This window comes from Crocodylus siamensis, chromosome 2, assembly GCF_052110815.1.
Source record: "Crocodylus siamensis isolate JL-2025a chromosome 2, ASM5211081v1, whole genome shotgun sequence".
NCBI lineage: Eukaryota > Metazoa > Chordata > Crocodylia > Crocodylidae > Crocodylus > Crocodylus siamensis.
This window is the reverse complement of record NC_143396.1, coordinates 276953954-276966130: the sequence shown is the minus strand read 5'-3', so window position 1 is coordinate 276966130 and position 12177 is coordinate 276953954. Positions and strand designations below refer to the sequence as shown.

Sequence of the window (12177 nt, the reverse complement as noted above, 5' to 3'; positions counted from 1 at the left end):
GCTGTACTCCAAGTTAGGAACCAAAGATCAGAGACCTTTTAAAAATGCACCAGACTAAATTACCAAATTAGAAAAGAGATTGGACAAATCATTGGAAGAAAGGTGCACCAGTAGCGATTGAGCATGGGAGTGAGGGTCATGGTTGCTGAATCAGAGCTTCCTAGACTTTAAGGCTGCTTACAGACATAAAAAAAAAAGGTGCTTCACTTTAAACTTAGCACACCCCCACACCAAGCCCAGCACATGCCCAGAAGAGGTATCACATTCACTGGACCCAGCTCACACACTGTATGTAGAGATCAAGCACTTTAGTGGGGCTTTCTTGGCACTTTTTTATCTAATAGCTGATTGAATAAGATTTAGATAAAAGTGCCAAAAAGCACTGCTGAAGCGCCTGATCAATACAGACACTACAGAGCTGGGTTGAAGTAACATGCTGCTTCTTGCAGTAAAGCGTTTTTAGTTTTTTCACATTTTTTTCCACATCCATCAGCAGCCTAAATGCTGGAGGCTAAAAGTGGGAAAGAAATGAGAAAAAACACTGGTTATATCCTGTTCACTCCCCCTTCCAGTATCCACTCTTAGTCCTTATGTCACACAGTGGCGAGCCGATGTGCCACAGCAAGGCTCGTCAACCAGGGGTACATATACCCCTAGGGGTACCTGGGAAGGTCCCAGGGGGTACACAGCAACAGTGCAAAGAAGCAGCAGGCATTTCCAGTTTTGCCCCCCAGACCCATCCCTGCTCGTCCATCAGCCACAGTGGCCCCCCCACTCATCAAGCAGCCACCAGGGTACACCAACCAAAAAAGTCTGAAAACCTGTGCCAGAGAGATTCATGGGTCTAGACCCACCAAGCAGCTCAACACCAACTGGAGACATGAGTTGTGGAAGGACAGGAACAAAACCCACCCTCCCCCAACCAGAGCCGCTTTGCTGGCCTGGGAGCTGGCTAGCTTGGCCAGAGCCAGGAGGAGGCTGACCAGATCCTGGGACTCAGCAAAGTCATGGACAGAAAGTGCATAAACAAGAAGTTGCAGGGAAATGAGCAGCAAGACCCTCAGCAGGAGGCTCCAGAAGCCAAAAAGGGGCTGCAACCCTGCACCCAAGGCAGGCACATTAGCAAAGCAGGTATCGGGGGTGTCTTTGAAGCATGCCAGACACGTGCTGGGGAGCTCGCAAGCCAAGAGTGAAGTGGACCAATCTAGCAGGAACCCCTGCCCAGGTCATCCTGCCACATGGTGCCAGGGCAGGACGTGAGGCTGGGCGAGAGGGGCCTATACCCCAATCTAGCAAATCATGGCTCAACACACTTGTCCCTGCAAGGAGCAGCCCTCACAACACCAGGACTGGGCTATGGCTGCTCCTTCAGCCCAGGCCTCCAGTGAGTCACCTCAGCCGCACACCCGGGGCTTCTCTTTCTCTATAGACCCTCCCCCAACCTCGCAGCGCACCCCACCCCGACCCCGCGGGCCTCTCAACCCGCTCCCACCCGCACTGCGGGCGCCAGAAGGAGGGTCCCCTTTCCCAGAAGTCTCTGCTGCGCCCCGAGCATCCCCGCGGGCTCCCACAAGGGCCCGCCCGCCCCGCGCTCACCCGGCGGCGGGGGGCGGCGCCGGCACGGCAGGCCCGGGGTGGGGGAGAGCGGCCGCGGGATCGCGTCCCAGCAGCTCGACGTTGGTGACGGCTTTGCCGATGGTGAACCAGTCCGTGATCTGCTCCAGCGTCAGCTTTCGCAACATGATGACTGCTGCGGCGGCGGCGCCTCGCACCACCTGCCCCAACCACGTGCCCACCCAAGCCTCCCCACCGCGCATGCGCCCAGCCTCGTTCCCGCCTCTGCTGCCACGCATGCGCCACATTCCCGCTACCTAGGTCACGTGCCCGCCACCTCCCACCGCGCATGCGCCAGGCGTCCCCTACCCCTCGTAGTGTGGACGGACAGTTTTGCGCTTGCCCCTGTGTACGAACACCCCACCCGCCCGCGGGCGGCATACTCCTGAGTCTGTTTTCTCCCCGTCCCCGGAGTGGCCGCCCACCCGCCACTGCCCTGCCTCCTTCCCGGGGGAGGGCGCTAGGGACGCACGGGTTAACGTGTCTTGCGCCAAAGGGCTGAGGGAGGGAGAGAGAGCGGGGCGGGGCCAGACAGCGGAGGGCGCTGTCATGGGCGGGGCGCGGCGGCGGACGCTCTAGCCTTTCCTCTCGCTGGCGCCGCATTTTCCGGCAGGCCGCGCTGCAGCTCCATTTCCGGCTTCGTGACCTTCGTCGGCGCTCGCCGAGGTGGGTCCTGGACCTGGTCCGCGGCTGGTGGTGGGGGGCGGGAGGGGAGTTGCTTTCTGGCGCCGGGTGTTGCGGGAGTCGCCCCGCGGCGCTGTTTTGGGGCAGGCCACATCCCGCCGTTCCCGGGCCTCCGCTCTCCCCTGCCAGCCGCATCCTGGCAAAGGCGTCCCCAGCTCCTCCCGGGGCTGCAGGACGCACCGGTTGGGGGACGCGGCCTGCTTTGCTCCCACGATGGGGGAGGGTGGGGCTGGTGCCTGGGGGCCTCGCCCGGCACTTTATGCCCCTTTATGAATTCCTGCGTCTGGGCTGCCCCTCAGGATGCAGCAGGGCAAGCTATGGAGGGGCTGCCCTGCGAGGAGAGACAGAAGAGGCGATGCTGCTCCATTCAGATTGTGGCTTGGTACTGCCAGGTCGGGCACCGACAGCACTTTGCTTGGCACTGCACCTTTGGGCGCACAGCAGGGAAAGCGCTGAGCTGTGCTGCCATAGGGGGATCGAGCCCAATGGCCACCTGTGGCATTCCAGCACCTTATGAGTCAAGGTTGTTTTTGGTACTCTTCCCAAAAATGTTGCCAACCCCTTGGTTTAGAAGGAGGCACTTAGGGGGGTGGAGGGGGACAGGACCTGAGAAAGAAGTTTACAAAATAGTAAGTTGATAGAGACTTGTTATTGACTCTTGTGTAACAAGAACTGGGGGGTCACCAAATGAAAAGAGCAGGTAGTCAGTTTAAAACTAACACGGGGAAGTTTTTTCACACCAGGTGTCATTCAGGGGTGGAACTTGTGCCTGCCGGAGGCGGTGGAGGAAGCTGACAGTTTGGCTGGATTCAAACAAGGACTGGACACGTTCCTGGAGGAAAGGAGCATCAGTAGCGATTGAACATAGGGGAGAGAGACAGCCCCTGAATCAGAGCTTCATAGACCTTAAATCTGGGGCAGGTGAAGTCTGGCCTGTGGGCCAGATCCCGCTAGCAGCGGACTCTGTTTCCAAGCAGCCCCTGCCCATGTGGCTGGGCCTGGTTTCCACGGAGACCCCAGTAACAGCTGTATTGTGATGGCACAGGGCCGGGGTTTCTGTGGAAACCAGCCTCACCAGCTTTGGCAGGCAGCAGTGACAGTGCCAGCCTGCTGGTGAGGGAGCTGCTGAGGGGATCTGTGCTGCAGACAGGAGCAGGCAAGAGCAATGGTGTCACTGGGAGGAGGGGCTATGGGGAATCTTGGAGTTGCTATAATGCCCCCCGGCACTGTCCCTGCAAGCACGGTTCCCAGCAAGGCATGGAGCTGCTCCAGAGCCCAGCTGGGATCTTGTGGCACTGATAGTGTGGTTTAAAGCCAAGGCAGACCCATGATCAGCTGCCTGCACACACCTGCCTGGAGCATGTGAGCTGCAGATCATGGATCTGCCTTGGCTCTGGACCACACTTTCACGGCCGCAGGATCCCAGCTGGGCTCTGGAGCAGCTCTGCACTCTGCCAGTGCTGCTGGGGCTGGTCTCCGGAAACCCTGGCCTTATGCTATCACAGTGCGGCAGCTGCTGGGGTCCCCATGGAAACCAGCCCCAGCCACGTGGGCAGGGGCTGCTGGGAAATGGAGTCTGACCACCAACTGGATCTGCCACTTTGCCTATCCATGCCTTGAATGGTGGCAGCTGCAGGTGAGGGAGGAACAGTGGGGGTGGGGAACCCTGAACAGACCTAGTTCTCACTTTACCTTTCAGCATCTACTTTCTGCCCCTGTAACACAGGAGACTGGGCCAGATGGACCTATGGTCTGACCATAGTAAATGGCAATTCTTATGATGGTGCTTAACCACACTGTATGGAGTATCAGGGGAAGGTCTGTTTAAATAGCTCAAACTATGCCATTTTTGTTGGCTTTTGAAAGCTCTGGTTTAATGAGCGTAAAACCTATTGATGCATATATTACCCCCCCACCACCACATATTACAGATATTACTCAGTTCACAGATCAATCACACACTAAATTTAGACCAGCTGCACATGCAAAGTAATAGTCTCAGTTCACTGGGTAATCACACAATAAAGGCAGACCAGCCACATGTACAAAGTAATTATTTAGTATTTAGGTTAGCTATTAAGAAGCACTTTCTCACTAGAGTGGTTGTAAAACACTGGAACAGGTTACCCAGAGAAATTGTGGACTCCATCCTTGCAGGGTTTTGTAGACCCAGCTAGGTAAAGCCTTGGCTGGGATGATAATTTGGGGGGTGGTCCTGCTTTGAGCAGGGGGCTGGACTAGATGACCTCTGGAAGGCCCTTCCAACCCTCATGTTCTATGATGATTCCTAAAAAATTACTAGACAGCTGTAAAGAGCGAGTTATATAGTTAGTGCTTGAAAATACATAACAACCCTAGAGCTGGTTTCTGTCCAGCTTTAATCTGAATGTGGAGCATAACCCTTAGAGGTAATTGATTTGGCATAATGATGCTGCTTTTTAATTTATGAAAAAGGTGGTGAGATTCTTCCAACTCTCTGTGTAATTACGGTTAGCTTAAATCTCTGCAGAGGCTACATCTGAAGGAATTGAATTATAGGCAAGTGATATTACTAGTAGCTACTGTGTACAATTATGACTGTAGACTGGATGAGATGATAAACACTTCAGGTAACGGTTGAGTGATCTAATTTGTGGACAGGGATTGTAGTGAGTCATATGTCAAGAGTTCTCACTGGTGGATTAACATTCAAGTCATATCTTATGCGTATTTAACTTACGCGAATTCAGCTATACGCACTCGGCTGCTGGGGCTGGCCATCGGGTACCAGCTGGGGCACGGCACGTAGTGCGGCCACCACGTGGTACTGCCTGCACACACCGGCATGGCTGGGGGGTGGCAGCTCGCTCACACTCAGCTGGCTGCCCTGGCAGGACGAAGTGGCAGAGGACAAGAGGGGCGAGGAGCGCGGCAGGAAGGGAGATTTCAACTATATGTGATTTTCGCCTTATGCGCTGACTTCAGCACGTAACCCCCACGTAAGATGCAACCCGACTGTACTTGGCCCACTTGTCACTGTTGCTTAAATACTATTTGGCCTCAAATTATTTGTAATTAACTTTTATTTTTGTTTTGATAGCACCTTAGTTGTAATCTTAACTCTAAATTCCCTGCATACATCCTAAAAGCAGCATTCTTGTGCTGTTTTTATGATCAAGTTACTCACTTTTCTAATAGAAAGCTACAGGCTTTTATCACTCCTCACTAGCATTTGTCAGATAAGGTATTTTAGAACCCTGTTTCTCAATCTTTTTAAATTCAGGGCATTCCTCCATGTTTCTTTTGATTTGGCAGTTTCCAGGTGAACTGCTGTTGTGATACCTCAGCTTGCCTCAGTAGATCTCAGCTGGGATGCAGCTACTGTTGCTGCCATAGCCAAGTGCAACTGCACTGCCTGTCTTGTGCACAGCCAGAAATAAGCCTCAAGTAGACAAGTGCTTTTCTCACTTTGCCCCAGCCCTCACACTTTCCTCCTGGGAACGGAAGTGAGCAGGACAGTTCCACATCCCTCTAACCAGGAGGAGAATGTGCAGCAAGGGTGGATTCTTCTGCCTGCTCTAGGCTTGCAAGGCACACAGGGCAGTTCCACCTGATTGCTGTAACACCCTTGAAAGGGTCTTGTGGCACCCAAGTTGAGAACCACTGTTTTAGATCATATACATCAGAAAATAGGAGCATATGATAAAAAGATGCTTCCTGGGACCTTAAGTCCAGTCCTTTATGTTCACAGTCAACCATTTCTTTGAAACAGTCCATAAAAACTTCTATTCTGGCCCTTTTTACACACCACAGCCACAAAACGTAGGCTTTGCAAAAGGAGGAAATGAGGGCATTACCAGTACCCAAGTGAAACCTAAATTCAACCTGGGTTATGATCAAATATCTTCCTTTAAAGGTAACATCCCTTATTCTTTCAGAGACCTCAAAAAAGTTATGAATGTAAAACATCGGGTATATAAGGAGTCTTAAAACTCCACCAAAACAATTGCTTTTTATTAACTTCCAGATGTTGCAACAGATATCTCGGAGATGGTGGGGGACCATGAAACCTTACTGCACTAGAGTTTACCAAGAAGTGTGGTTTGGCCTGGCATGCACCAGCTACATGTATTACAAAATTTCATATGGCGGTAAGTCACCTTGTTTCAATCTTAGGTTAGTTATACCTACTTTGAAATCCCAGAAGTGATACCTTCTGTTGTAGATACAATTGACCTGTATCTGAGAAATTAGTTCTATATATTTTGATAATTGGAAGTTGTACCATTTCTTGCTAAAGCCAGATCTACACTAGAAAATGCTTATAAGTATAGGTGTCAAACTTCCCAGTGAAGAGACAGCAGCACCACCAACACTTTATGCCAACTTAATAGTGTCTCTGAGAGAGCATTTGTTGGAGTTATTTATTTAAAAATTCCTGTATTTTGTGATGAAATTAAGTAAGAATTTGAACATATAGGTTAAGCTGTAACAGTGGGATTATCCCCTGGTTAGCAAACAAGTTCCAAATTTAGTATAAAAACTAAACTCAGTTGCATATCAATGGAACCTTAATGAGTCTGAATTTGATTCCTTTACTCATCAAAAATACACGTCTTCTATTTCAAAGATCTAACAGCAGACACTTATGGTAACATTTTATAAATACTGCACTTCATTACACTTGTTATTTAAAAAATAACTTGGTGTTAAACATAAGATACCTCTGCACCATGGGGGTGCTATCTTGTTCATTTCCAATCTTCACTAGCGCATTATCAGAGATTACTGTAAACATGCTACTGCTTGTGATTGTATATGCTATGGCTTGACTTGGTCATTGATGGCTGAACATCTTAAGACTTGGAAAATGTAAGTGGGCAAATATAAATCCAAAGTCTTTTGGAAAATTTATGTTTTTTTACTTTCTGTTTCTAGGTAAAAAAGACAAGAAAAACAGTACGTATTAACTTAAATGTATACTGCTGTATGTTGTTCTAGGTAATAAAATAATTCACAACAAATCCTATTTGTTTAAAGTTGAAATTAGATACATGTATGTATGTGTGTAAATATATGTATGTTGCAAAGTAGAACTTAAGGGCAAAGCTTTAGTTAGTTATAGTTCTGTCTGTATCGCACTGCTAATCATAGAAATTTAGGGTTGGAAGGGACCTCAGGAGGTCATCTAGTCCAACCCTCTCCTCAAAGCAGGACCATCCCCAACAAGATCATTTTTGAAAACCTCCAAGGATGGAGCTTCATAGTTTCATAGTTAGTAGGGTCGGAAGAGACCTGAGCAGATCATCAAGTCCAACCCCTGCCATGGCAGGAAAGAGTACTGGGGTCAAACAACCCCAGCAAGGTGATTGTTGAGCCTTGTCTTAAAGACCCCCAGGGTAGGAGCCAGCACCACTTCGCTTAGAAGTTGGCTTCAGATCCTAGCTGCCCTAACAGTGAAGTAGCACCTGATGTCTAATCTGAATTTACTCTCTGCCAGCTTGTGACTGTTATTCCTAGTCACTCCTGGTAGTGCTCAGGTGAACAGGGACTCCCCCAGTGCCTGCTGGTCTGCTCTCAGCCTTTTGTTGTGGAGGCTGAACAGGTTCAGGTCCAAGAGCCTCTCCTCGTAGGGACTGCCCTGCTGCCCCTGATCATGCGAGTGACCCTCCTCTGGACCCTCTCCATGTTGTTTGCATCCCTCCTGAAGTGCAGCGCCCAGAACTGGACGCAGTACTCCAGCTGCGGCCTGACCAGTGCCACACGGGGGGGAGGATCACCTCCTTGGACCTGCTTGAGATGCGTCTGTGGATGCATGACAAGGTGCGGTTGGCCATCCTGACTTCATCCCCACACTCCCTGCCCATATTCATCTTGGCGTAAATAATGACTCCAAGATCCTTTTCTGTCTCTGCACTGATGAGAAGGGAGTTCCCCAGCCTGTAGGTATGGTGCCAGTTCTTCCTCCCCACGTGTATCACCTTGTACTTGTCAGCACTGAATCCCATCCTATTCTTGTCCACCCACCCCCGTAACCTGTCTACGTCCAATTGTAGCCTATTCCTCCCTTCTAATGTGCCCACATCCCCCCACATCTTAGTGTCATCAGCAAATTTGAACAGGGTGCTTTTTACCCCCTTGTCCAAGTCACTGATGAAGATGATGAACAGTGCAGGCCCGAGGACCGAGCCCTGGGGGACCCCACTCCCCACGTCCCTCCAGGTCAAAAATGACCCATCCACCATCACACTCTGGGTACGGCCCTCCAGCCAGTTGGCGACCCATTTGACTGTGTAGGTGTCGACACCACAGTCCCCCAGTCTTTTAATAAGAATGGGGTGAGACGCAGTGTCAAAGGCCTTCCGGAAGTCCAGAAAGACTGTCTGCTGCTACCCCGTCATAGACGGCCACCAGGTCGGGCTGACAGGACCTGTCTCTAATGAACCTGTGTTGGTTGCCCCTAAGCATAATCTCCCCCGCTGGCCCCTCGTGGACATGTGTCAGAATAATACTTTCAAAAAGCTTGCCCAGGTTCTAGGTAAGACTAACTGGCCTATAGTTCCCCGGGTCCTCCTTCCTCCTTTTTTGAAGATGGGAACCACGTTGGCCCTCTTCCAGTCCTGTGGCACCACACCAGAGCACCACGAGTGCTCATAAAGCCATGCCAGGGGTCCCGCAATGGCCTCAGCTAATTCCCTCAGCACTCTGGGGTGGAGATCATCTGGACCAGCTGATCTGAGTACATCTAGTCCCTCCAGAAGTTCCCTGACTAGATCCTCCCTGACCCTTGGCCTAAGTGTGCTTCCCCTGAGGCCTGAGGGGGGCCCAGTGTGCGGGCTGATCTGGTCCCTGCTCAAGAAAATGGAGACAAAGAAGTCTTTAAATAGGTTAGCTTTGTCATCTGGTGTGACGACCAAATTTCCTAGTGTGTCTTGCAGGGGTCCCACGTTACCCAGTACCTTCTTTTTGCCCCCTATGTATTTAAAAAAGGACTTCTTGTTGTCCTTGATCTGGGGAGCTAGTCCCAGTCCCATCTCTGCCTTGGCCTTCCTGACTGCCCCCCTGCATCCCCAAGCAACCGCAGTATAGTCATCCCTGGTGATGACCCCTCCCTTCCATTGGGTATGCGCCTCCCTTTCAGCTAGGAGACACTCCCACGTTTTTGGTGAGCCATGGGGGCTTTTGCGCCCTCCTGCCCCCTTTGATCCGTGTTGGGATTACCTCCCTTTGGGCTTGGAGGATCGTCTCCTTAAGGAGCAACCTCTCTTCTTGGATACCTGACTCCCCTCCCCTCCGGGATCTCAATGCTTCCCCGTCTATTCTCCTTAGCTCGTTGAAGTCCGCCCTCCTGAAATCTAGGGCTGCTACCTTGCTGCAGGCCTTTGCCACCTTGCACTGGATGGTGAATTCCAGCAGGCAATGATCACTGTCGCCCAGGTGGTCGAGCACCCGCACCAGGTCGTCACCCGTGGCCAGGACCAGATCCAACAAGGCATCTCTTCTGGTGGGGCTGTGCACCTCCTGGGTTAGATGGAGGTCCTGCATTCTGGCTAGAAACCTATGTGAGCAGTCAGACCTGGATGACTGGTCTTCCCAGCAGATGTCTGGAAAGTTCAGGTCACCCATGACGACCATGTCCTTTGACCTAACTACCTCCGTGAGCTGTCTTGAGAATTCCTGGTCTAGCTCTTCCCTGTGGTTGGGTCGTCTGTAGTAGACCCCCACCATTAAGTCTCTTTCCCCTCTTGCCTTATATTCTAACCCAGAACGCTTCAGTGTGCCCCTCCTCTGACTCTGTGCTACCTGGTGAGGATGTATATTCCTCCTTAATGTACAGTGCCACACCCCTGCCTTTTCTCCCTGGCCTGTCCCTCCTGTACAGCCTATAGCCCTTGATACTCACCACCCAGTCATGTGTTGGGTCCCACCACGTTTCAGTGAGGCCTACTATGTCTGGGTTGGTGTCAGCTAGCAGGAGGGTAAGTTCCTCCTGCTTGTTTCCCATACTACGAGCATTAGTGTAGAGGCATTTGAGGCCTCCTGTGGATACGTGCACTGGCCCCCTAATCTCAGCATTGCCCTGGCCCCTGTTGCTTACCTGTGTATATGTTCCGCTCATCAGCCTAGGCTGGGCTGTACTTGTGAGTGCTGCTTAGTTTAGTGGTCCAAGGCTCCTCCCTCGTCTTCCCCTTCCCCCCAACGAGCCTAGTTTAAAGCCTGCTGGAGGAGATCCGCCAACCTTCCATTACCTCTGGTTATAACCTGGTAGCAGAGCATTTACAGCTTGCTAAATTGATATATTTTTCTTTGTATGTGTTTGAGCATAAAGGAGTTAATGCTAAATATTGGTATATGGGAGCTTGGGTGGGTTTAATTTTAAAATGCTAAAGGATATATTCAGTCATTTTAAAAATGTATGAAATTGCTAACTAGGTTAATCTACCATTTTTTCCTTTCAGCTAAATTGTCAGTACAAGAATATTAATCTAAAAGTTGTATCAAATTCTGAGTATTTAAAAGTGAGAAGCAAATTTATGAGCTGTAGTAACTGTCCTGTTTCAAAAGCAGATGATGCCCTTGCTCCAAATTTAGTCAGTTGTGTGTGTAAAATGATACATAACATTTGCAGTTGATCTTAAAGAAGAGTCCCAATACATTGAAAGCAGTAACATTTAACATAATTCTGAATCTTTCCATATGTTACCCAAAAGTGCTTTAGAGGAACCCATGTATGCTTAAATAATGCTAGGTTGCATATCTTGAAATTAGGAGAATTTTAAAACGTAACAAGCTACCTCATGCACAGTGCTTTGAATATTTATCTTAGTTTTAGTTCAATGTGCTGATCATTCTGGTAACTGTAATAGTAGATGGTTTTAGGTTGTAAATGACAGATTTTTTTTTATATTGCTTTACAATTTGAACAATCTAAATCATGTGTTTGTTTCAGAATCCTCTGATCCTGGTCATCATTAAGTAGCTCTTCTTTGGGTATGCAGCTGGTGATTCATCCGTGTTATAAATGAAGCAAGCTACTACCACCATAGGGAATGTAATTGGACTTCATAAGCATTGTACAGTTCCAAAACTGTACAATAATCCAGCCACCGTACTTAAAGAATAAATCTGTGAGCATGTAGTACTCTGGAGTGTATTTTAATACTGTAACTTCAAAGTAAAGTAATTTGGCACGTGAAACCATATGGTGTAAAACAAGGTAACTTTCAACATACCATAACCTCTCATAAGAATACATTGAAATAACTAACATTTTGCTAACACTAAGCACATCAATAGTAGACCTGTTCAAACAAGAACCAGTATTGTGAGGTTTTTTGCCTCTTTTAAAGACTTCTGAATTTCCCGTGAAAAGATGTTTTCTCTCAGAATTTTCCATGTCATTTTAAAAACACTTGGAGTGTAAATGCATATTTAGTCTATTCAGCAATATAAACATTTCTGTTGTCACTATGTAACTTTTGGTTATCTAAATCACATAGCAGCATTTCTTTGATGCTAAAAGTAAGCAGTTTTAAAAAATGGAAACTCTGCTCTTGAAAAAGCTCCTCTGAGTTCTGCAGGAAAATTTACAAAGCAAAAGCCATATTGTTAACAAAAACAGGTATCATGAAATGTTTTCAGATTTGCTGAAATGTCCATAGTTAGGGGGTGCATTGATAGAGATTCCAATATGCAGCAGGGCAGCATAGAGACCAGCATCTGTTGGGCTGGTAAGTCTGTTGTGGGAAAGGGGTGGGGGGAGGGAAGAGATGTGGGGCAGATTGAGGCCGCCATGGTGAAGGAGGGAGTGGGGCAGCAGCCCACCCTGCCTGCGCGCATCTGGGGCATGCTCCCCAATAACTCCCGGGGTGCATGCAGTAGTGGGAGATGTGCCCCCTG

The 12177-nt window shown here is 49.3% G+C and overlaps 2 protein-coding genes across 2 annotated transcripts in view; one reads left to right on the top strand and one right to left on the bottom strand.

Moving 5' to 3' along the window:
* Positions 1-1817, bottom strand: part of TDRD9 (tudor domain containing 9) — a 141588-nt gene extending 139771 nt beyond the window's left edge. The window contains exon 1 of the mRNA XM_090034129.1: positions 1597-1817. Coding sequence (XP_089890255.1) covers positions 1597-1817 — 221 coding nt within the window. The remainder of the gene's footprint in view (positions 1-1596) is intronic.
* A 323-nt stretch (positions 1818-2140) lies between these two features.
* ATP5MJ (ATP synthase membrane subunit j) lies at positions 2141-11416 on the top strand. The gene is made up of 4 exons (XM_090034132.1): positions 2141-2280; positions 6305-6428; positions 7216-7236; positions 11228-11416. Exons 2-4 carry the CDS (start codon positions 6305-6307, stop codon positions 11251-11253), a joined length of 171 nt encoding a protein of 56 aa, XP_089890258.1. The 5' UTR covers positions 2141-2280; the 3' UTR covers positions 11254-11416.
* The last annotated feature ends 761 nt before the right edge of the window (positions 11417-12177 follow it).

Bases quoted from the DNA above. Each gene is read 5' to 3' on its own strand.
- ATP5MJ (XM_090034132.1), top strand. From the start codon at position 6,305: ATGTTGCAACAGATATCTCGGAGATGGTGGGGGACCATGAAACCTTAC. The intron at 6,429-7,215 runs GTAAGTCACCTT...TTCTGTTTCTAG, and splicing joins TTACAAAATTTCATATGGCG to GTAAAAAAGACAAGAAAAAC. The intron at 7,237-11,227 runs GTACGTATTAAC...TGTTTGTTTCAG, and splicing joins TAAAAAAGACAAGAAAAACA to AATCCTCTGATCCTGGTCAT.